The sequence below is a fragment of the Rhipicephalus microplus genome, chromosome 5, assembly GCF_043290135.1.
Source record: "Rhipicephalus microplus isolate Deutch F79 chromosome 5, USDA_Rmic, whole genome shotgun sequence".
Classification (NCBI taxonomy): Eukaryota; Metazoa; Arthropoda; class Arachnida; order Ixodida; family Ixodidae; genus Rhipicephalus; species Rhipicephalus microplus.
Genome location: NC_134704.1, coordinates 45,400,343 through 45,423,573, shown reverse-complemented (window position 1 = coordinate 45,423,573; position 23,231 = coordinate 45,400,343). Strand labels below are relative to the sequence as shown.

At 46.2% G+C, this 23,231-nt stretch overlaps 1 protein-coding gene and 1 long non-coding RNA gene across 3 annotated transcripts in view; one reads left to right on the top strand and one right to left on the bottom strand.

Annotated features, from left to right (window-relative positions):
* Positions 1–23,231, bottom strand: part of LOC142817761 (uncharacterized) — a 190,104-nt gene that overhangs the window by 148,260 nt on the left and 18,613 nt on the right. The window lies entirely within an intron of this gene.
* On the top strand, positions 11,342–17,827 carry LOC142817759 (roundabout homolog 3-like). The gene is made up of 4 exons (XM_075895351.1): positions 11,342–11,576; positions 14,154–14,435; positions 16,387–16,512; positions 17,270–17,827. Exons 1-4 carry the CDS (start codon positions 11,453–11,455, stop codon positions 17,494–17,496), a joined length of 759 nt encoding a protein of 252 aa, XP_075751466.1. The 5' UTR covers positions 11,342–11,452; the 3' UTR covers positions 17,497–17,827.

Genomic DNA, 23,231 nt, shown 5'->3' with positions numbered 1-23,231 from the left:
GATGTCGTTCACTGGGTCTAAAAGTCACAACAGAAAATAGAACACAATCACTGTCCCAATGAACAAACTTCCAAAATATGGCTAATGGCACTCTATAAGCGTTAGCTGCCTACAAACTTAGCAATGTGTTAAGTCGAAGTTGGAGTCAGAGGGCAAAATAATAAGTGGCTATAAAATTCGAGCCTTTCGCTTCTGTTCCCCTTTTCCGTGAGGTAATAGTTACAGACAAGCCTTCCTAGAGTAAGCACATAGAGTTAGTACCGCAAGATATTCATTTCAATTTAGCAATACTTGGCATATGATAAGCGTCGCGTCGTATACATGGGAAGGCGTGACATTAACAACGTACATCTGAGTTCCCTCAGCGCACACAAGCGTTTTTCTTTTCGTTTTGTTTCTTCTCTTGATTGTAGCCAGGTACCAAACCAAGCATACCATACAAGACAGATGTTCATAGGGGGACAAAAACATGAAGTGATGAAACATGAGTGGCACAACGAATAATGTATCAGGAACCAATATTTACAAGACATGATCTCTTGTACTAGCTGTCTTATTAGTCGTAAAGAAATGTAAAAAAAAAAATACGTCCCTTCGCGCAACCGGTCTTGACACCAGCGAACGCTCTATAGATGACGAACAAACATGACATTTACAGTGCAAGTCTTCGAATCTAAAAATGTAGTACACCATGACATCGTCGGAAGCGATTTCGTTTATATGTGGGGTTGACGTCCCGAAACCACCATATGGTCATGAGAGACGCCGTAGTGGAGGGCTCCGGAAACTTCGACCACCTGGGGTTCTTTAACGTGCACGCAAATATGAGCACACGGGCCTACAGTATTTCCGCCTCCAGCAAAAATGCAGCCGCCGCAGACGGGATTCAATCCCGCGACTTGCGGGTCAGCAGCCGAGTACCTTAGCCACCAGACCACCGCGGCAGGGCGCAGCGTCCGAAGCGTTTGATGCGGAAGTCAACCGAGCGACAAGTACGTAAACGACAACGCGGTCGCTTCCTTGCTTTTGTTAAGCAGCGCGCGCCAGCGGAACATCTGGAAGACCGTACATATGTTTACTCAAATATGCCCAGTTATGCAGCAATTATGCGCGATTAGCGACAATTATGCCTCGTATAGCAACCGCGATTTCAGTAATGAACAAGCTTTTCCAAAACAACGACGAAAGCTGGAGCGAGCGGAAGGATAGAAGTAAATAAACATCACCGAAAAGTGATTAAGAGTATAATTGATAGCGTTGTACGTGCAATAACCTACATGTGAGCACAAGGAACGCCGTAGTGTGGGAGTCCGCATCGATTTCAACAGCCTGGGTTTCCTTAACCAGCATCTAAACATGTGTAAATCTATTCCCTTTTTCTTCTTTTGTCTCACTTCTCGCCGTCTTGATTCCTTCCCCCCGTGCAGGGTAGCAAACCAAATTTGCATCCGGTTAATTTCCCTGCCTTTTCCTTTCATCTCTATATATCCGTAAACCTAAGCACGCTGGTATTCTTCGCATACTTCCCAATCAGAATTCGCCATTCACGGCGACGAATCGGACCACGCCCTCGATGTATCCAGGAGATGAGTTAAAAAACGCGTCTTACGGGGCTTGAAAAATAAAATGGGGCAACGATACACGAGCGATAACGAGAAGACTATACCAGAGCGTGGATGCAGCTGTCACCGACTGCAGAAAGCCGGCGGAGAATGCTGAGGAGGAGAAAGTAAAACAGTAAGAGAGAGAAATACACGATACGACGTGTCGAGCACGATCTGAAAATAAGGTTTCCACGACGACACACGGGCACTTACTGCAGCAGCGAGCGCACACCACCCTAAGATCAACAAACAACCTTAACGCGGGGTGGTGGTGGTGGATCGGTCGACGGAGTCGCAGCAGCAAGCGGCAAAGAGGCCGAGGAGTCCGGCGGCAAAGCCGGTGGCGACGTCAAATTAGCCGAGACAGGCCGTAAATCGGTCCGGACGGCCCGAAAAAGACGGGCGGTGAGCAAACCCGGCGTTCGTGTAGCGGACGGTGGGCGAGAGGAGGCGCTGAAGGATGGAGGAGTACACTGCAGTGCAAAGCCGGATGGACTGACGTCGCGGTGTACCGCGCGCACTCGAATGTAGGAACGCTGCAACCACCGAGCTGGCCGCAGCCGTAAAGGAGTTCTTGTAGGGATCGCTCCGCTTAGTTGAGTACACACTTGGCAGAAGCACTAAATAATTTGTTGAGAATACTGCGACAAAAACGCGACTATATGTATATCGTTATTATCGCGGAAAACGTGTCCATCACTTCACATGTCGATCAATTCGTCAATCAATCACTCCTTATCGGTGACGCTACAAGCACTATATATGAAGAAATGTGCCGTAAAAGGTCCCGAGGTTCCAGAAAGTGTGCGGTGTCAACTATTCTAGTTCAATACACCTTATTAAAGCGCAGGGGCAATTAAAGGTCGTTACAAAAAAGGGGTACAACCAATTAAAAATCTTAGATGTAACAAAAGCATCATCAAAAGTTTCTGCTTCAGCTTGAAAACCATCATGAAGGGCAGTTTTCAAATAAACGGAAAGTCTAAGCAAATTTCAGCAATATTTATAGAACGCGGTCGTTACACATTGAAAGAAAAAAAATTGAAAACGTACCTAGCCTTCTTCTAAGAATATAAATCGGCATTCTGTTTTTCAGTTCAGGAGTAATTGAATTCCGTGATCGGTCTGATGGCCCAAATAACGGTATACTTACTTTTCCATAATCAGAATGTATTTTAAGCAGTAGGAGGTTATCAGGTCCGGTGTGTTATACAGAAACCTATTGAGAATAGATAGCACAAAGGCCGGAGTGTTGTGTGTGAGTGAGAATTTATTGGAAGGCAGAGAGGTCGGCCTGAGCTAGTTAGCTTTATCCTGCTACTCTACACAGGAGATAAGGGAAGGGGGAAAGAAAGAGGGATGAAGGAGGATGATGATGGGGACAAGAAGAGGTAGTGCATATATGTACAGTAGCCACTTAGCATAGTACCCTACAGTCTAGTATCTAGTCCAGTGCTTTTGATAAAGTCTAAAACAGCCTTTGTAGCAGTTTTTGACACTGTTTGGTCGTTCATTGCTGGCAATATGTGGCTTTCACTAAAGGCCGGACAAGCGTAAGCTGCAAGTATATACGAGATGAAAAGCCTTAACACATAGCACCCCAATACTGCCAATATACAGGGGGACGAAAGCTTAATGAAGAGATACTAGTTATGTAAACATACGAGATATGCGCAGTCAGACACAAGCATTTCATTCAGTTGTTGTGCGAGCGAGCGAGAGCTAAGGATATTGGGCCACATAGCAGACAGAACCGCATCCCACACCAAAGTAAGAGAACTAAGGAAAGAACGCGGATCACCTTTACAAAAAAAAAAAAACAGTCATTCCCTGTCGCGATCAGCCGCCGCGCCACAACATAGACTCGTGAACAGCAGCACAAGTAAACGCGATGCAACGTGTGGCGCATAAATATGTGCTTAAAATAATGCTCGTCCGCTGTTTTTTTTAGGCATTTCTTTGTACCTCCCCACTTTCTTTTTTTTTTCAGTCTATATCGCATACACTGTGCCAAGAGCCCTCGAGGTTTTATATCAAGTAAAAAAGTATGGCAAGACTATGCAGGGGCGGCTAGGCAACGCTATACACAAATACTGGAAATCGATTTTGCAGCGCATGTTTTAAATAACAGAAGAAGAAACGAGGAAAGCATGAGAATTGGTCTATGTGTTTTCTCGTACGTGTGTGTGTTTACAATTTGTGCTGCGAAAATGACTGCCAGTTCCAGCAGCCAACTGTCATCAATATCATCATCAGCCTGACTACGTTCACTGCAGGACAAATCCCTCTCCCATGTTCCGCCAGTCAAGTCGGTCCTGTGCTAGCTGCTGCCAGTTTATACCCGCAAACTTCTTAATCTAATGTGCCCATCTAACTTTTTGTCTCCCCCAAACCCGCTTGCCTTCTCTGGAAATACAATTAGTTTCCCTAATGACCCGCGATTATCCTGTCTACGCGCTACAAGCCCGGCTCATTTCAATTTCTTCTTCTTGATTTCAGCTATGATATCCTTAACCCCCGTTTGTTCCCTGATCCATTCTGCTCTCTTCTTGTCTCTCAAGGTTACACTTACCATTTTCCTTTCCATTGCTCCCTGCGTCGTCTTTAAGCTGAACCCTCTTTGTAGGTCTCCAGGTCTCTGCTCCGTAGCTAACTACCGGCAAGATGCAGCTGTTATATACCTTCCTTTTGACGGATAGTGGCAATCTAGTTGTCATGATGTAAGAGTGCTTGCCAAATGCGCTTCACACCATTCTTATTCTTCTTGTTACTTCAACCTCGTGGTTCGGCTCGACGGTTAATACCTGTCCAAAGTAGACATAGTCTTTTACAACTTCTACTGCACTGTTACCTACCTCGAAGCGCTGTTCTCTTCCGAGGTTGCCGTACATCACTTTCGTTTTCCGCAGATTGATTTGAAGATTTACCTTTCTGCTCTCTTTGTCTAACTCGGTAATCATGAGTTGCAATTCGTCCCCTGAGTTACTCCGGAATACAATGTCATCGGCAAAGCGCAGATTGTTAAGGTACTCTCCATTAAGTCTTATCCCTAGCTCTTGACATTCCAGACCTCTGAAAGCCTCATGTAAGCACGCGGTAAGTAGCATTGGGGAGAGTGTATCTCCCTGCATTACACCCTTCTTGATTGTTATTCTGTTGCTTTGGTAGCCGTTGATCCCCTGCAGATTTCTTCCAGGATGTTTGTATATGCTTCGTCGACGCCCTGATTCTGCAGTGTTCGCATGACTGCTGATATTTCTACTGAATCAAACGCCTTCTCGTAATCTACGAAGGCCATGTATAGTGGTTGGCTGTATTCTGAGCATTTCTCTATTACCTGATTGGTAGTATGAATGTGGTCTATTTTTGAGTAGCCTGCTCGATATCTTGCTTGTTTGTTTGGTTGATTGAATTCCAATGTTGTCCTAATTCTGTTAGCAATTACCTTTGTAAATAGCTTGTATACGACGGATAGCAAGCTGATCGACTTGTATGTAGGCCTTTGTATACAACGACCTAATTTCGTGCCCTCAAAATCTACGATGCCGCGCTGGCGCACGTGTGCTGAGATTGTGACACGGGATTATAAAAAGCAAATAATAAACAATTTAAATTTATTTTGTTTTTTCTAATCAACTTATCACCCCTTTAGCAATGAAAGCATAGGTTTTAAACTGTATTTTATGAACCTGTTTATTCTTTCTATTCAGTGTTCATTATAGTGTTCATTTTATTCAGTTTTCTGGATCGAGTTTCCAAGACACAACGCTCAAGCTTCTGTCCACCGTAGAAGAGTCAGGACGGTCATGGCTGGAATGTTACGACCGCGAATTTACGGTACACGGCATGCTAACGACTAGCTCCGTCAGCAAGGGGGGGGGTGGAGGGGGGGCAATGTTGCTGGGAAGAGGAGGAGGAGAAGAAGAAGCGTAGAGAGAGAACGAGAGAGGGAGACAAGCGAGAGAGAGGCAGAGGAGAACACTCGTTTCCTGCGCTGCCGCGAAAGCGGGCGCAAGGGAAGCCGCCCTGTTTATTGATTTCCAGGGCCCAGGCGGTAGCGGCCTCCTCCGCATCCCAAACTGGGATGGATGCCCTCTGCACGCCAGCGCCGGCCCGCCGCTTGCCCCCTTTCGCATCTCTTTCTTCCGAAACGCCGACGCGTTGCGTGACGCAAGGATGAGATGAGAGAGAAAAAAAAACAAGCGGGGAAGAGAAGGGGCTTGGGATACGGAACGATCGTTTGACGTCACTAAGGCGTTCGTGTGTGCGGCGAGCGCTGTAAAAGGAAAATTTGTTTTACGACCCGCGTCGTTCGCAATTCTCTTCTGGCCGGGTTTTCCCGACTCACCGTCATTTATCCTGCGCTGCGCTTGCTTCCGAGACACGGGTCATATAAAGGCATCCATAAAACACGTTCAGAACTGCGTTCCTTGTCTCTTTTCGCTAAGGAATGCTGCCGAGGGGAAAACTGACTGCCGCATAGTCGCATTACAAGGCACCACCTCCAAATGGTCTGCGCGTGTAGTTACAATGTATATGCGATGACCGCGAACGTACGAAGCGAACTGTAAACGGTTCCCTACACCTGTTTTTTTTTTCAGTTTTTTTTTAGCCAGCAACAATGGGCCCAGCAAAGGCGTAAGCGAACTGTGGAGACGTAGTAGCAATTAAAGTTTTTGCATACGCTGACACACTGGAATCGTTCCACGGGCGCAGCTTCACTTGTGCATGCGCAATGTGCCATCTCCGTTCCGTTCCGTTTTGTTCTGTGCTGTTCAGTTCTGTTTTATGTCTTGCCGTGGGGAGGTTGAGGTCCATATTATCTCGGCTACTCCATATCTATAAGTTGTGCAGCGAAACAAAAAAAAAACAAAGGTTCCCCGATGTGAACAATCAGCGAAAAAAAAGGCGTATTAGCACACTGAAACAAGTTAAAATAGCATGGTAAAAAACAGTTTCCACAAGTTTCCAGTGCAATAAAACGGTCACACGCTCTGTACCTTGGATATTTAACAACAGTATATGTCCTAACACATCCTTCCATGTATCACAACACCAGGCTGTATATCACAAACGCTTATCCGGTCCGGTGTTCACAAAGAAGACTTTCAGAAAGATGTTTGCCTTTTCGTGAAAATGCGTCTCAGACCATGTTCAGAGTAATTTCTTAATTGTGAGGGGCCGTCTGTCCAAACTTCCTACTTCCTTCCTTCATATATTTTTTTTCTCTTCGCATATGTATATACGGAGCCAAAAACTAGAGGTCATGGCAGTGTCGAAAATTACGTAATTTATCGAACGCAAGCATGAAACGCAAAGTCGTCTGACAACATTGCGTCAATAGAAGAGCCGGAAGCTGACTCTACTTATTGGTTTAAACTTGCAGAACTAGAATGCTGCGAAACAAAAGAAAAATCACACTATGCGTTAACCACAAACTTTTTCTCGCGCGTGTGCACGAATGTAAACAGCGTTCTAGCTTATTACAAGATATAGTTTACAATACCTTTGGTGTGCACATTAATGATAGTGATGGCTTTGATGTTTTGTGAAGCAACGACACTGCATAAGCAAAGAGCGCGATCCCCGTGTTAATAAGTGGCAGTGGAGAAAAGAATGAGGTAACATACGCTAAATGTGCGTTGAATGTAGACGTGATTCGTGTAGATGCTGGATGAAGCCAAGTAAAGAAGAGAGTTGATGAACTGTAATTGTTTTTATTGCTAAATAGGTGTAGTAAGAAAAACACAAACATCAAAAGAGGTCGGTGTGCTGCCGACGTGAAAGCTGGGCCCCCGTTTTAGACATTACCGTCCGAGAAGCGTACTTCTTTGTAGCTCATTGACGGGAACAGATAAGCTTCCTATCTACAGCTTCTCCCCCTTTCATATCGATACTTGTGCACATATTGCTAGTTAAAATTAAATGAGACAAACAAACAAATCTGACCTGGCCTTTCTCTTTATTTGTCTCGCAAATGTTGTTGTATTTGGCCCGCAAACAAGCCAGGATATATATATATATATATATATATATATATATATATATATATATATATATATATATATATATATAATTTATTGAGATCTAACAGACAGTAATGCCAAGGAATGTACAGGGGAAGTTATTAGAACCAACTTTTCCTGTACATTCCTTGGCATTACTGATTTCATTAATATTGTGTTAAAACACGAAAAAACGAACCCTTAGGTATACACTTCTTTCCCTTATATATATATATATATATATATATATATATATATATATATATATATATATATATATATATATATATATATATATATATATATATATATATATATAGTGCTTGTTTTTATAGTGAAACAACATTTGCGGGACATATATAGAGAAAGGCCAGATTTTATGCTCCCCCCCCACCAGAAAAAAAAATCCGCGTGCCCATGGAATTACACTAAAGAGCCCTGGGGTGGTGCGGCCTTACTGGTGACCACCACCGGTAACGTACTCCCTAACCAGAGAAGGATTGGCCACACTGGTGCAATACCTGGCCACTACGTCCCACATGGATACGCCAATTACTCTTTCAGGAGCAAAAAATATAAATAACTTTTTTCACAGAGCGTACTTGCTCTATTCCGCAAAAGGCAAGAGAATATTATTATTATTATTTTCAAGAAATCGTCAGCGTAGTTTATTTATATCCTCGACCGAGACCAACGAAAAACAAAAGTTGATATTTATGTGTACACAGCGCCCACGAGTAAAAAGGCCGACTGACAAAGAAAACTAATACTGCCGAATGCCGAGTGAACTACAAGCGTAACATTGAAAGCTAATCAACGTGTGTAATAATGTGTTATCTTACAGCTAGGCGCATAGTCGGGAAAGGATAGGCCGAAAAACAAATTTCAGGAAGATCAAGTAAGCACATAGTCACTCAGAACGCAATATGCCCCTTGAAAGTATAGATAAAATGAAAAATAAAGCCTGGCAGGTCCTTAAACTTAATCGATACAATTCAGTACGCACTGTTTTGCATTCAAAAGGGCCCCGCCAACACCATTTCCCGTGTATGGTCCCGAGTATGCATGACTGAAAATCAGGAATCCGTTTATCATAAACAAGTAAGCTCTGCGATGGAAAGGAAGAAAAGAAACATGGTCGAATAGTTCTTGAAAGTTCAATACAAGAGCTTCGATTCTTCGCTAGTGCGTCACGTTTCTAGACCATAGTTCGCATTTTCGGTAAGCCATAGCAGGTACGCAATAAGAAAGACGTGGTGTACCTGGCAGGGAGCATGTAAGGTGCCCGGTAATAGTGATTGTTCGAGGGCGCAGGTTCGACCCCCGGCCACGGCGGTCACACGCCGATGGGGCAAGTGAAATAACCCAAGCAAGTAGAAATTTATTGCAGAATCCCCCCCTTACAGCGTGCCTCATATAAACATGTGGTCTTCGTATGTAAAAGCCCATAAATTATAATTGTAATAAGAAAGAGTAACGAGAGATTACAGATAACCACGCAGGATTTTACTTTGTTACATGCTCTGTTACAGGTTCAGCTCCGCATATAGGCCATTTTTCGTAAGACATGCGGGCGCTGCCATATTGGGGGCTCTTTTTATGTTTTTGTATATCGCGACGTAATTAACAAGGCCACGAAGCATCGTATGCGCCAACCCAACCGTTTTCGTGCGTCTATACCAAAACACTCGTCGGCTATAGTTGTTAAAGATGCAACACGCAAGGGCCAACACCGCAGTATATGGCGGCACTCGATCCTACCCTCAAGATAGTCGACATACAGAATCACACGAAATATAGCGACATCCTAAACGTGTCAGGCGTCCTGAAGCGAAGGAATTCAGTTTTTCACCGCTTCCGCCGCAGCAATCTCGGACACGTAGACCCTCGCCTGAAAAGAACGGCTTCTCTGACAAAACACACGCATACACGCACATACACGCACACACACGCACGCAATAAAATCAAACTCCTCTTTTTACCCCCCCCCCCAAAAAAAAGCGACGCCTAAAGATTTTACAAAAAAAAACAAGTAGGACGGTGAACCAAGGCGCAGTCGATGAGCAATGATGAAATATTGATGAGCGAACGCAACTGGCGGGAGATATTTCGTAAGAACTCGGCGCCCAACAGTTCCTCGTGGAGTCATAAAAAAAAGCAAATAAATAAAGAGAGAGGGAAGTTGTGACGCAAGAGCGTTCTGGGACATTGATATTCAGAAAGAAGAGTTACAGCATGCTGTGGCTCTCACAGCGAGTGCGCCTGTCCTAGAGGAGTAACATATCGAAATGCCTGCTCAATTATACTAGCAGTTTTGGTTTCGGCTGTGCTGAAACACTCCAGCAGTTCGATTCCTGAACGCCGTTACCACACGCAGAAGGGTTGAAGATAACGGCATCTCCATTCTGGCATCGGTCAGCTGTACCTAAAAACACCGTACCACAAATGGCGAACGGAGCAGGGGCCGCATGCGACAGAAAAGTAAATAATAGTAAACAAAACGCCTTAGAAACAACACACGGTTAGCATAAATAAAAACGCCCTTATCTAAATTCTTGAGCAAGACCCTCCCACCCGTGCACTGATCAGCGTGATTTCCAGCAATGAAATGCAAGCCATCTAAAAGCAAGAAGATGAGTCTTCTTTGCTTTTAGTATTTGAAATTGCCCTCACAATCTTAGTCGAGCGACCATCGGCAAGAGAACTGACTACAAAAGATAAGGCCTATATTTTCCGCTTCAAAAATGGGACGCAGAATTGAAGGGACGAGGTATAGATACACGTGGGCGACATCTCAGTTTAAAGGAACTTGAACGGTCAAAATTAAATGAAGAAATGGAACTACATAGGTAGCACGCGGTGTCGAAGTTCGTACGCCAGTGGTCATTGACGACATCAAAAGAAAACAAAAGGCGCACAAAAAATACTAGTCCTTCCATCGGGAACCCTAATGTGTCCACAGAATCCTGGAGGCCCGTCAGCCGGAAGACGATCGCGAGGTACTCCAAGAATCCTTTCGACAATTCCTCGAGACAAGCTCGCGCTGGGCAAAGAACCAACGTTCCGGAGCGTAGTACCCACACACACAGAGAGAGACCATCGCATCGAGCTCTGCCGGCGCGTGGATTCCCAAAGCGCCAGTGGAAACATCGCAAGATAGGAACCGCCTCCGACCGGCAGACGCAGCCTCGAACCAATGGTGTTTCCTAATCGGGCTGAGAGGGGTCACAATTGGGACTCGCGCTCCAGGGAAAGCGTAGGGAGGGCAAGAAGGGCACTATAGTTAACGAACAGAGGAGAGGGCGTGGCCTGGCGTCGAGATTAACCCCGGGCAGAACTAATGGGGCAGGGATGCGAAGGGAGCACAAGACGGGAGGAGGGGAAACAGAGAGATCCGATGGGGGAGAAATAACAGGCAGAGGAGGAGGAGGGCACATTTGCGCATGGGCACAGACACGCACACACGCACTAACGCGATTCCTATAAGCCATAGTGAGTGAAAGAAGGGGGTAGGAGAGGAGGAGAAAAGAAACGTTCGAACGGGCTTCGGGACAGCACAGGGGGGTCGCGGGACTCAGGGTTTCAGTCGGAGGGAGCGGCCATCTTCGAACGGATGCAAAGGCACGCGTACGGGTCACCCATGGCGTAACCGGAAGCCCAGCGTCGCCTACCGCGGAAGTGCAGGGTGCAGCGCGTGTTTTTTTTTTTTTTTTTTTCGGAACGCTTCCCGTTCCACCGGCGACTTTGTAGCCCCGGTGAAGTGGTTCACGGGCCGGTGTGTGTGCTCGGCGCGGGCCGCTGTGGTATTCTTAAGATGCTGGCCGGATAACGGGAGGCGCCGCAATGCTCTCGCCGAACGCGGATGACGACGCCTCGGGCCCCGTTCGATGGAGGAGAAGAAGGCCGTCGGCTCTGCTGCTGGCGTGGATTACGTTCCTCCTCCAGAACCGACAAACTGCCTCCCTAGGTAAGACATCCTTCAGCACCAACGGCATGAGCGACGGAAGTACAGTCCACCACACCCTCAGCTACACCCGAGCGGGGCTCCGGCGCCGTACACAAACACATACGTGAGCCTTCGTGTGAAATGAGACGTTCACTCTAAACGGTACCGCGATAGCTGTCCGTGGTGCGGAGGTCGGCCGACTCTCGTGCATATGAGGTGGTACTGCGATAGCAGGCCACGCGAATTTAACACTATAGCCGGCACAATTCCCGGAAGGGTGTAGGAGGAGAGGAGACTGGCTTCACCAGTGAAGATTGGGAGCTGCAAGTAGCGCTCTTAGACCAGGCATGGATAGGCACTGCGCCGTGCTCCCTACCGGGCTGCAGAAATTACGTGCCTGTCTCCTCTCCTGACCACTACCACCACCACCACCACAACGCATGGTGGGCCACCCAACTCAGTGGAGCCCTGGCTATATAGGGGCCCCACCCACCCATTTTGTCGTCGATTTGTAAAATATTTTGCTTAATAAAAGTTTTGATATGTATCCCTAGGAGAGCACGCGACGCAGTTGCATCCTTGATGCTCATTAATGAAGCAAAAAAAAAACTGGAATACGATTGAGCTTCGCCTTCAAGAGCAGAGAGTAATAGCATGGTCGCCTCGTTCGTCTGCCAGGCTTCTGTTCTCGGTGCATGCCTCAACCACGCCGTAAAGAAACGAACGACTGACCGCGTAATATTTGAAGCGCCATTGCGAAGAGCTCGTCACGCCATATGCGCAAACTGAAAATGAGCAAAATTTACCCACAAAGCATCCGTAAGGCAACACAGGCACACTATGTTGCTGCTAATGATCTGTTTCGTCTAACCTGCGAAAATTTCGCGCGCAAGAGCAAATAATTCGCGCGTTAAGAAAGCAACTTTCGCGGTGTCTTTCACCGCGGTGATGTAAAGTGGTTATGTGCCGAATGTAGCGGGATCAAATCCCGGCGCCGGCGGTCGCATTCCGATAGAGAGAAAAGGCCCTCACGTTTAGATTTAGGTGCACGGTAAGGAATTTTCGGTGGTCGAAACTTCACAGTTCTACAATGCCTCTCATAATCATCACGTAAAACGCCAACATTTTTCTAGCTCCTTGTGATGTCGAGGGAGAAAGGCTTGATTGATTGACTTGTGGGGTTTAACGTCCCAAAACCACCATATGATTATGAGAGACGCCGTAGTGGAGGGCTCCGGAACTTTCGACCTCCTGGGGTTTTTAACGTGCACCCAAATCTGAGTACGCGGGCCTACATGCAGCCGCCACAGCCGGGATTTCATCCCGCGACGTGCGGGTCAGCAGCCGAGTCGAGTACCTTAGCCACTAGACCACCATGGCGGGGCAAGGAAGAAAGGCTTCTCGCTCACAATAATAATAATAATAATAATAATATATATATATATATATATAATTGGCATAAAAAATATAACACAGATGTATTACGCCTTCAGTACATCACACCCTCAGCCGCAATATCGAGAAAGCGAATGTGTATACCCTCCTGAATGATTTTTGTATCGCTTCAGACCGCCATAAAAACGTGATTCATAAAACATGAACAGTGTTCACAAATTTATCAAGGATTAGTTCGGCATCCCCAAAACACAACCTACTTTTACATAACACTTGACCACATCCACCCTACAACGATACTCGACAAGTATATACAGTGAAATTACGAACCATATAGACATCCACAAGAATTCTTACATGATGCACGCCCGCAACTTGTCAGCTTTTGGTCCTCTCGCTACTATGCCTACGAATCGACCATAACTGATAATGTCCTCACGTCAAATATGTCGAGAGCCCCCGCGGTGGTATACTGGTTACGGCGCTCAGCCGCTGGTGCGAAGGACGCGGGTTCGATCCCGGTCGCGGCGGTTGCATCTCGATTACATATATGATCCCGTTGATGGTTTCCTATTTACTTCCCCTCTATCAATTGCTTCCCCTCTATATTTGTCATTTTTACTCCCTCACACTTAAAGCATTAGAAAACTTTACGCACCTCCCAGTGGCCATTGTCATCAGACTGTTTGCTTGCTGTTCGTTGGTGTATGGCTGACTCCCCCGACTGTGATAACTGCCATTGTGTAGAAACCCTCGACCATGTCCTGTGCCATTGTCCAGACTTTGAAGAAGATCGCCGCACTCTCCAGTGTGTCTTAAGGAGGCTGAATGATCGACCCTTTGCGCTGGAGAAGATCTTGGGAGCGTGGCCTTCACGTACTTCAGCCCAGAAAGCCACACGAGCCCTTCTACAATTCTTGAGGGCAACATCACTGTGCGACCGCCTGTGTGTGTGTGTTATGTGCAATGTTTATATCCTTCTCTCTCTCGTATTCTCCATCATTCACCTCTCCCCTGTGTAGGGTAGCAAACTGGGCTTAGTCTAGTTAACTTCCCCACCTTTCTGGTATATTGCTTAATTCTCTCTCGATTATTTGTCAATGCTTGCATATCAAATGAAATAATAATGGCGATGATTATTGCAAGCCCTGTGATCAGGGTAAGCGAATTTCTAATCCCTCTCTCTTTTTGACATCCACACAGAGCCGGTGCGACTGCAGCCCCTGCACTTCCTCCGTTCGGTGGCGGCCGGCGACAACGTGCAGACCATGTGCGCCGTGCAGAGCGGCGACGAGGTGGACTTCTCGTGGCGCAAGGACGGCCAGCCGCTATCGGCCATCGGTCACCGGCTGGTCATACACTCGCTGCCCACCACCTCCATCCTGCTCATCAAGAACGCCACCGTGTTCGACGCCGGAAACTACACCTGCGTCGGTCGCAACGCGCTCGGCCACGACAGTGTCACCGCGCAGCTCAGGGTCGAAGGTGAGCTGGCCGCGGCTTTCTATGCGTGACATACCGCCATTACAGAATCATTCGCAATGTCCCGTGCTTTAAAGTATTGCGGTAAGTGATGTGTAAAGATGTATTTTATTCGATGCTATTCCATATCTCTCAAGGACGCGTGGTCCATTAATACGATGATGCACCGCTCAGATACCCTAACACGCAGAACAAGGGTAGAATAGAACAGTTGTAGGCCCCAACCAACCGATTTTAATCTCTCGAACTTCTTCCTAAAAAGATCTTGCTTCCCGCATATCCCCTCCAGCGCAAGAGAAATGTGGCAAGCGGCGTTCAAGCCAGAACTTTTGCTCCGACAAGAGAGATAGGAGAGACAGATCCAACAGACGAATTGGGAACAAGAAGAACAGACACGTCAGCACCAGAAGAGCAAGATGACGTCAGGAAACGTGGGGGCCACATGCCACAACAACAGGCATGTGGCGCCAGAAGAGACAATAGTTATAGCGCGAAAGACACGAGCGCTCGTGTCTTTCGTGTCCTTCTTGTCTCTGTGTCGTCGTTTTGTTTTCGCGCTATAACTATCGTCATGCCATACCAACTAGCCCAAGCTAGCACACTGCCAGAAATAGGACGAATAGGGAGGGGGGGGCGCTTTCTTTCGACACTTTCACCTGGCCCCACTTTGCTTCCCCACTGGCTCCCTGCCCTTCCCTTCCCCGAAGGAACTTCCTCACCGCGGGTGCCGTGGTTGATGTCCAGCACCCATTTTCCAGTAAATGAAGAAATAAAAACCTCGCTCCACCCATGTACAACAGGACTATAAGCAAAGAGACCTAGTCCGCGCTTTGCACTGCTGACTCACCCCGGTCAATGAGCAACAGTGCACCAACTAATCACGTTACACCGACGAGAGTCGCGTCCCCTCACCGCTGGGGCTATCACGGTGGCTATATATGGCGTGACTCATCCCTCGGCACCGGTCGGCCAGGCGCCATCGATTCTGCAGCCGGACACGCAGGTATATACTGCACCTCGCGCTCATGCACAAGCGCGTCGGCGCCGTCTCGGAACTTCGATCAGGGCAGGGAGGGCGCCTCGAGACTCGTCCGCCCATCGAGTTCGACACGAGCTCGCCGCCGCACGCATCGAATCAAGACGACATAGCCCACTCGCATCTGTCATCGAGTAATAACTTGGGCAGCACCGCATCCAGGTCACTCATATTTTTTTTTTGTTTTACATGCCTAATTAAAGGCAACCATTGATCGTCAGCGTCGGTGGTCAATTTCACAATCACAAACAAGAGTGAAATACACACCATCAAGTTGCTGAAGAAATAAAAAAGAAAGAAAAGGTAGATTGCACATGATTGATAGATTGATATGTGGGGTTTAACGCCCCGAAACTACCATATGGTTATGAGAGACGCCGTAGTGGAGGGCTCCGGAAATTTTGACCACCTGGGGTTCTTTAACGTGCTCCCAAATCCGAGCACACGGGCCTACATCATTTCCCCCTCCATCGGAAATGCAGCCGCCGCAGCCGGGTTTTGATACCGCGACCTGCGGGTCAGCAGCCGAGCACCTTAGCCACTAGACCACCGCGGCGGGGCAATAGATTGCACAGAGTATGTCTGTCTGACATGCCTATTTTTCACCACTGCAAGAACATTGTATACGCCACTGATGCTGTCACGCGCTTCGAAACAAAGATTTAGACTGCAGCTAATCTTCTAATGTTGCCACGTGGGCAATGTCGATCGTATTTCGAAAAACAGCAAATTAAGAAACACTAAAACTAAGGAACAGATATACAAATCAGAAAAGAGAGAAAGACTAAGGTACATAGGATAGATAAAAGTAACAAGCAAGTCTTGTCTTCATGAGCCATCTAAAGCATCACTGCACCTTTCTAGAGCGAGAACCAGTGGCCCGACGATTGCCAAATTAATGACCGCGAATTTTCGCAGGCCAACCGCACTGGCTCAAGGAACCACCGAAAGAAGTCGTCGTGGGTCTCGGCGACGTGGCGACCCTGCGTTGTGACGTCATAGGCTTCCCCCACGCGAGGGTCACGTGGTTCAGAATAGACGAAGGTAAGTCACCTGCCTTTCAAGATGCTTTCCATTCGACGAGTTGCAATCTAAAACAACGACACGAGGGAAAACTGAAAGGAAATTCATAAATGTTTGTTGAACAGGAATCCGCATTAACCAATGTCTGGGGTTCGGCGCCTACATAAAAAACACATTATGGTTTTCAAGCAAACCAGGCGACTCCGGGCTAATGTCAATAGGCCACCTAGAACTTCTTTTTCTTTCTATTTAATTTTACATGCGACACGAATTAGCTTTTGTTTCCCACAGCCAATATAATTGTTACCGACATGCCACACAGTTACATGCTCTTGAAATTACCTTCTACTCCATATATAGAAATTTAAAACAGCTAGATGTGGCAAAACTGAAAGATGGTTCATAAATGATTGCCGAACGAGAATTTTTATTGGTTAATTTTTGGGGCTTTGAGGGGAAAAGCATATCACGGTGATGGGGAAGACTATTGTGGGCTCTGGATTCATCTGATTACCTGGATTTTTTTTATATTTTATTACACTCGCCTCAAGTTATCTGTTACACAAGAGTTCTTTTTTCTTTCCTGAGTACCTGGCCACGGTTTCTGAAATCTAACCAGTACAACGAGTAAAAAATCGTCGAAGTACCTAAGGCGCCACCAAGCACCTTTCCCTTTCATACCCCCCCCCCCCCCTCCCTTGTAGCAACGGTCTTGGGCCCATGTTTGTTGCTTAGGCATCTTCTGACGCAAAAGACCTACAAGTTCACGCATGCGCAGATGCCGTGGAAGTGCCGCCGGGTCCTCGATGGCAGGGCTCCAGCGACTCGAGCATCGAGCTCAGCAGCGTGTCACGACAAGACGTGGGCACGTACCGTTGCCGGGCCGACAACGGACTCGGTCAGGTTTCGGCCGATATCGAGCTCGTGGTACGGGGTGAGTATAGGCGCACGTGGCAGCCAATGCACTGTAAGCTAACTTGTCTCACAAGTACAAGAGCGATGTGAGAGAGTGATGGTTCCAAGGTTCCATGCGATCGATGGCTGACAGAGATCATGCTCATGTTCACTCTCAATGATCTTGAACAGGTTGAAGGAGCTGTTTATGTCAGAGCTTCTGCAAACCGTTCGAGAGCTCCTTGATGAAATGTAACGAACGTGATTCACTGCGTGCATGATTGAGCGCCCGAGCACATGAGCGCAGCACGCGAGTGAGTTTTGCATGCTTGCACATGTCCGTGTGACTGTGAACCCGCCTGTCAGTGCGAATGACCGGGTACTATAGAGTGAGTGAGTTCAATCTTGCATGATACACCCTCTACTACCCAACCAAGCCTCCCACCTATATCCCCACTCCTCCACGAGCACCTTAACGGAGCCAAGCATGGACGCCAGGCAAAGACTGCGACGCTATACAACTCCTGTGGGCCTGGTCTGCATCCTGTCCTGGGACCAGCCTATTCCGGAAGACCTTGCTTCGAGGTTACTGGATGGCCGTAGATTGTCTGGTGGCCACGGGCTACCTCATCCACGGACTACGTCAACAGGCTGGGCCGGTCGAAACATCGTACTCGTGTGCACCGAGCACTCATGGAATAAGCACGTCCTGCGTGACTCTTCAAGAGGTAAGATACGTTTCACTCTTATATTCGCGTGCATTGTCGCACGACATATTTTTTTTAAATAAATGCACGCGAGCTTTCTCGATAAAGCGGGAGCGTCTCATGAATAATGGTAGTCCATCATTAACCACACGTACTCTTCGGTCATGCTTCTCTGTCCGAATAGCTTCACCTTCCATGTTCTATGCCCCATTTGCTAGCTTGTGTTGCAATACCTGTGCTCAGAGTGTGCAGAGTGTGCTAAAACACCAACTATGTACCCATTCAGCATTGTGCACTGTTATGGTAATTGTATTTATTAGCCACAACAAATAAAAATACAACTACGAAGCTGGGCAAAAAATGCAAGCTTTACAACTTTCCTTCGTGCAAACTGATTGGATCGAAAAGCCGAATACGGAAACCATACATTTTACAGCGAACGATTAGCTTGAATCACAAAGAAGGATCATGTTACGAGTACGCTATATGTGGAGAATAACTGCTTTGAGAGCTGTACTTTTGCGTACATTCTCAAAAAATGCGGACAGCGGCGGCCTAGCTAGCCTTGAAAAAAAAATACTCAAGCAAAATATACGACCTCAATGAACTCGCTGAATATTGCAGGAGAAACCTTTCCATTACAGCTGATGCCCATAGTGTAAAATCAATGCGCGCGCCAGGCATCGAACGAACTTTGCGGAAGTATTTCATTATTAAAGCTTTGACAGCACGCTTCCACCTGTGCACACGGGCTCAACTTTATTTTCTTACTTTAGCTTCGTGGTAAACTATGCCTGCAGTCAATGCAAGCGTGCAACAACATGCAGCGTGTTCTTTTTTTTCTTTTGCTTTTTTTTCGACTTTCCTTTTACTCCAACCGCCTAAGTCGAGAGCACACGTGTTTTTTTCCGCACCTACGCTGACCACAACACTGAACCTTTTTCTCGATTATATGTAGGAACCCAGCGCAGAGAGGTGGCAGCTAGCAACACCTTTTTTTTTTTTGTGCGGTGAAATCAATAAGCGAGGACGTTCTGCACAGAACTCCAGCGCTCTGAGAGCCACGTAGCTTGTTTCATGGCGTTTGGGGTCGGTCATTAAAAACCACTCGCTATAGAAAAACAGCGCCGAACCAGCGCGCGGAAGGTAATGTTTAGACGGCGCGAAGCACCCAACTGCTCTAAAGAATAATGAAATAAAAACAAACAAATAAACGTACCCAAAGTATACGAATAGAACTAATGTAAAATCATTATCTTTATTGCGACGAAGAGTTCCTGCCTATGCGTGAACGTATACGAATATGCGTGATGCTGGCAGCGCCAAAAATGTACACCGTTGCAGGAAATACAAGCTTAAATTTGCCTCAACGGCACGCACTTATTTCACTTTTTTTATTTATTTCTATAAACTGCAGACTGCTTAAAGGGCTATCGCAGGAGTTGGCGGAGTGGAAGAAGTTACAAAAACTGAAAACATGCGATATTTAGACTGACGATTACAGCTCACAGAAATAAAAAAATTACATAAAGAGAGTCACCTAGAAAATTTGGGAAAATGACCTGTAAAACATGAATAGAGCATCTGGGTGTATTGTGCTTCGGTGCACGCGAACATTCGTCTCTCTGTAGCCAGCGAATGTGACCCGATATGCAACTGCGCGCTTCAGTATACTTCAGGTGGTGGAAAAGTCAAATTCGGAAAGGTCAGTGGGACGATGAAAGACGGATACGTTAATTGCGTGACTACTTCTGATAGATGGTATACTTTGGCAGGTGTTGTACAGCTGCTGTGCGAGGAATTCTTCCGCGGCAAATCAAGGAGGGCGCGAAAATGTTTAAGAGACTTATACGTCATTTTATGCACGCCGGGCTATATAACAATAAAAGGCTGCCGGTTATTTGTCGGACGCGAACGCGTCGGCTGAACATATACACGAACACGCGTATACAGTTATATCGCCTGAACTGCGACCAAGAACGGAAGCAAGCTTGCTTTCTGTAGCTTGTTTTCTGCGTAATGAACGCATAAAGCCTAAGTGAAGCCAAACTTCGGCAAAAGAAAAAAAAAGAAAAATAAATGGTTAAGTTGAAACAACTTCGCAGCTAGCATGTTGTAAGAAAAGTTGATGTGCCCGCCGAACAGTCACGAAACAGTATCACTGTAACGCTGAAAGCTTTGAGTCACGAGAGTCTTCTAAGGTCGTCAGGAGGCTGCTGACACCCTATTTACCTGTCTTTTTCTTTGCAGCTTAGGCTGGGGAAAAAATGAAATAACGTCGCACGAGACACGCGCGTCCGTTTAGTTAATGTGTATAATTACATTCAAACATGTTTCGCATCGCCCGGCTGAGCTGAAAGAACTTTAAATGCATTTCTCCCGCCGTTGTTTCCCGTATACTTTTTGCGCCCTGCTCTGTACGTCAAAGCAAGAAGAAGACGTCACACATAGGCCGTCAATTTAAAGTAAGAACAAGATACTATTTTCTGAACAGATGTATTGACCCTAATAGAAATATAATAACTACGAATAAAGATTGCATTCTCTTTCAAAAGAACAAAAATAATACAGACGGGAACACAGGAATGAAACAATAAAAAAACAAAGCACCTTTTCTTTCTTTTTTTTTTCTTGAACGGCATACTAAATTCTACAGGTTGGTATTTACTGAGCGTTAAGTATTTGCCTTTCTTTTTAGTTAGTTCACGGAGACCTACGAAAGTTACGAGTACCCTATAGATAACGACCAATTTCGAATCCTTGACCGCGGCAATTGCTAGAGTGCCACGGTCAACTGCTACGCTGCTAAATGAAAAAAACAAAAAAGCTGGGTTGAAAAATGGGGCACCCTTACGCTTCGTCTTGCGTTGAACGTGACATACGCACGCACATACTCACGCAGATACACGCACGCACACACAATCCCTCGCCTGCATGCATTCGCTTCTCGGTGGACACCTAAACCGTGCCGCAAAGACGGCGAAAGCGCGAACGCTCCCGGGCTTCTACATTTATTTGCATACCTCGAATTTCCTCTCAAGCCCGGCGCCGCTTTTTACGCTCACAACGTAAAACACCACCACCGGCACAGGAATTTCCACGAAAGGAGGAACGCTCTCGCGTTAATATATGCACAGCATGTTCTCACAACATTAACTCACAAACAAAACAGCAAAGCGACATCCGTATACAAATGAAGTTGACGCGATCCCACACGGCTCGCCAACTATTTCCACACAAAAACCAATCATTCCCGCGTCACTCTCATACTCGCACAGAATAGCTTTTTTTTTTTTCAGAAATTGCACAGAGAAAACACTGCTATCCATAGATAGTTTCGTACAGTAAACAAGTTCACAGCCACAGTGAATTGTCGTCACTGAGGCATCCTTGCCCGAAGAATGCGACCGTTTTAATTTTTTTTCAGCATGCGTCTCTTTTGGACACATTCTGTTACGACTCGAAATCACCCGTTCGTTCGGTGTATAGCGTTCGACGTGTTTCGTAATTCTCCTGTCGCGGACGGCGTCAAGCAACCAAGAGAAACGCAAACAAAAAAAAAGTGGAAAAAAGATGCAGAACGGATTGGAATAAGTTCGACGACTTTCACATGCCAATGAAATGCATATTGAACTCCGCGCCATACCAGCACCGCCCAGACCCACTCTTCTCGAACCAATTCCAGCCGCGATTCTATACATACAATGTCTTTCTTTTTATGCGCTTTACTTGGGACTGCGTCTCACGTAGTGGGACTTTGATGTTTGATTCCGGCATACACTTTCCCTTGGCACGATAAACTTAGCAGGATGAGCAGTTACAAGGTATTTTATTCATTTTTTGCTGTATTTTTCTTTCGCTACTTCTTGTTTCTTTTTTTTCGTTTTTCCTACGTGTGTTATTCGCGTCACCGTTTCAGTCTGCACCACCCATGGTTACCACTCTTCCGCATATCGTACAGATTAACGATATCAGTGTCTATAGCCATTCAATGACCAAATTCCTTTACCCTTTTCCTATTACTGTCATAAGTCTTCATCAGGGCAGGTACGAAAGAAATAAAGCAACATTGAAGCTTTATTTTGGCTTTAATATAACATACACAGCGTTTCGGAGCACACGTTTTCATGCCGCACAGAAAGAAATTGTGCAAGTCAATCAGAGGTACACGGCTCACATAAACGTGTCCAAGCCTATATAGTCAGCAGTTATAAACTGTTCAGCACTGCCACGCATAATGCCGAACGTAAAATGCACTTCGTATTTTTTTTTCAATGCTGTGCCTCCAGTGGCAACTACTGTTGGTGTTATTTAAGAGTGTATACAAGCGAAACATGCACGCAAATTCGTTTCGTAATCTTTTTCCCCTCCCGTGACATTTTCCACCTCTACCAACTCCTTTGCTGGTACTCTCTTGTTTAGAAGCTCCTTCAAAGCTCAAAGTCATTAAGAGTCCACGTAGTGCCGCATTCTTTTCTCTCTTTTCTTTTTTTTCGTTTTTCTTTTCAAGCGTCGAATATATACGTCCGGAAAGAACGCGTCGAAAATATATGTCCGGCTCACCGAGGACGACACCATCTTTAAAAAAAAAAGATGCGTGAACAAGCTCACAATAAAGCTGTGGTTACAAAGCTCACCAACCACGAGGTATGAAACGAAGAAATCCGAATCAAATTGAATGAAAACTAAAACGAACACCACGACATCAAATACGGATTCCTTGTTTTCTTTTTCTTCTCGGCGCTACGATTTACAGAATACAGTTCGACATACAGGCGGCGGTACGTATAGTACGCCTAAGTGAATCACATAACTCACAAACTCCGCTCTTTAACTTTCCTTCCACTGCTTCTCCTGTTTCGGCGAAATTCATTTTCATGCAGGCGCACTGCAAACGGTCGGGTCGTTCCACCGATCATCGAAATTCACACACGCAGAGCAGACAGTGTGCACGGCAGCTATAGGCGCTCGCAAACGCGCCAACGACCACCCCATCACGCAATCCCATTCGCATACACGCATAAATACAAAACAAGTTACCGTAAAACGTCTTCCAAAATTTTTACTTACACGTATGGTACCCCCGCTTTTCGCGCCGTGAAAACCTCGCCAGCACTGCAGCGTAAACGAAGCGTGTCT

Excerpts from the sequence above, each read along its gene's own strand:
- LOC142817759 (XM_075895351.1), top strand. The coding sequence starts at position 11,453 with ATGCTCTCGCCGAACGCGGATGACGACGCCTCGGGCCCCGTTCGATGG. Across the intron at positions 14,436-16,386 it reads CGCGCAGCTCAGGGTCGAAG|GCCAACCGCACTGGCTCAAG; the intron begins GTGAGCTGGCCG and ends GAATTTTCGCAG. Across the intron at positions 16,513-17,269 it reads GTGGTTCAGAATAGACGAAG|ATGCCGTGGAAGTGCCGCCG; the intron begins GTAAGTCACCTG and ends ACGCATGCGCAG.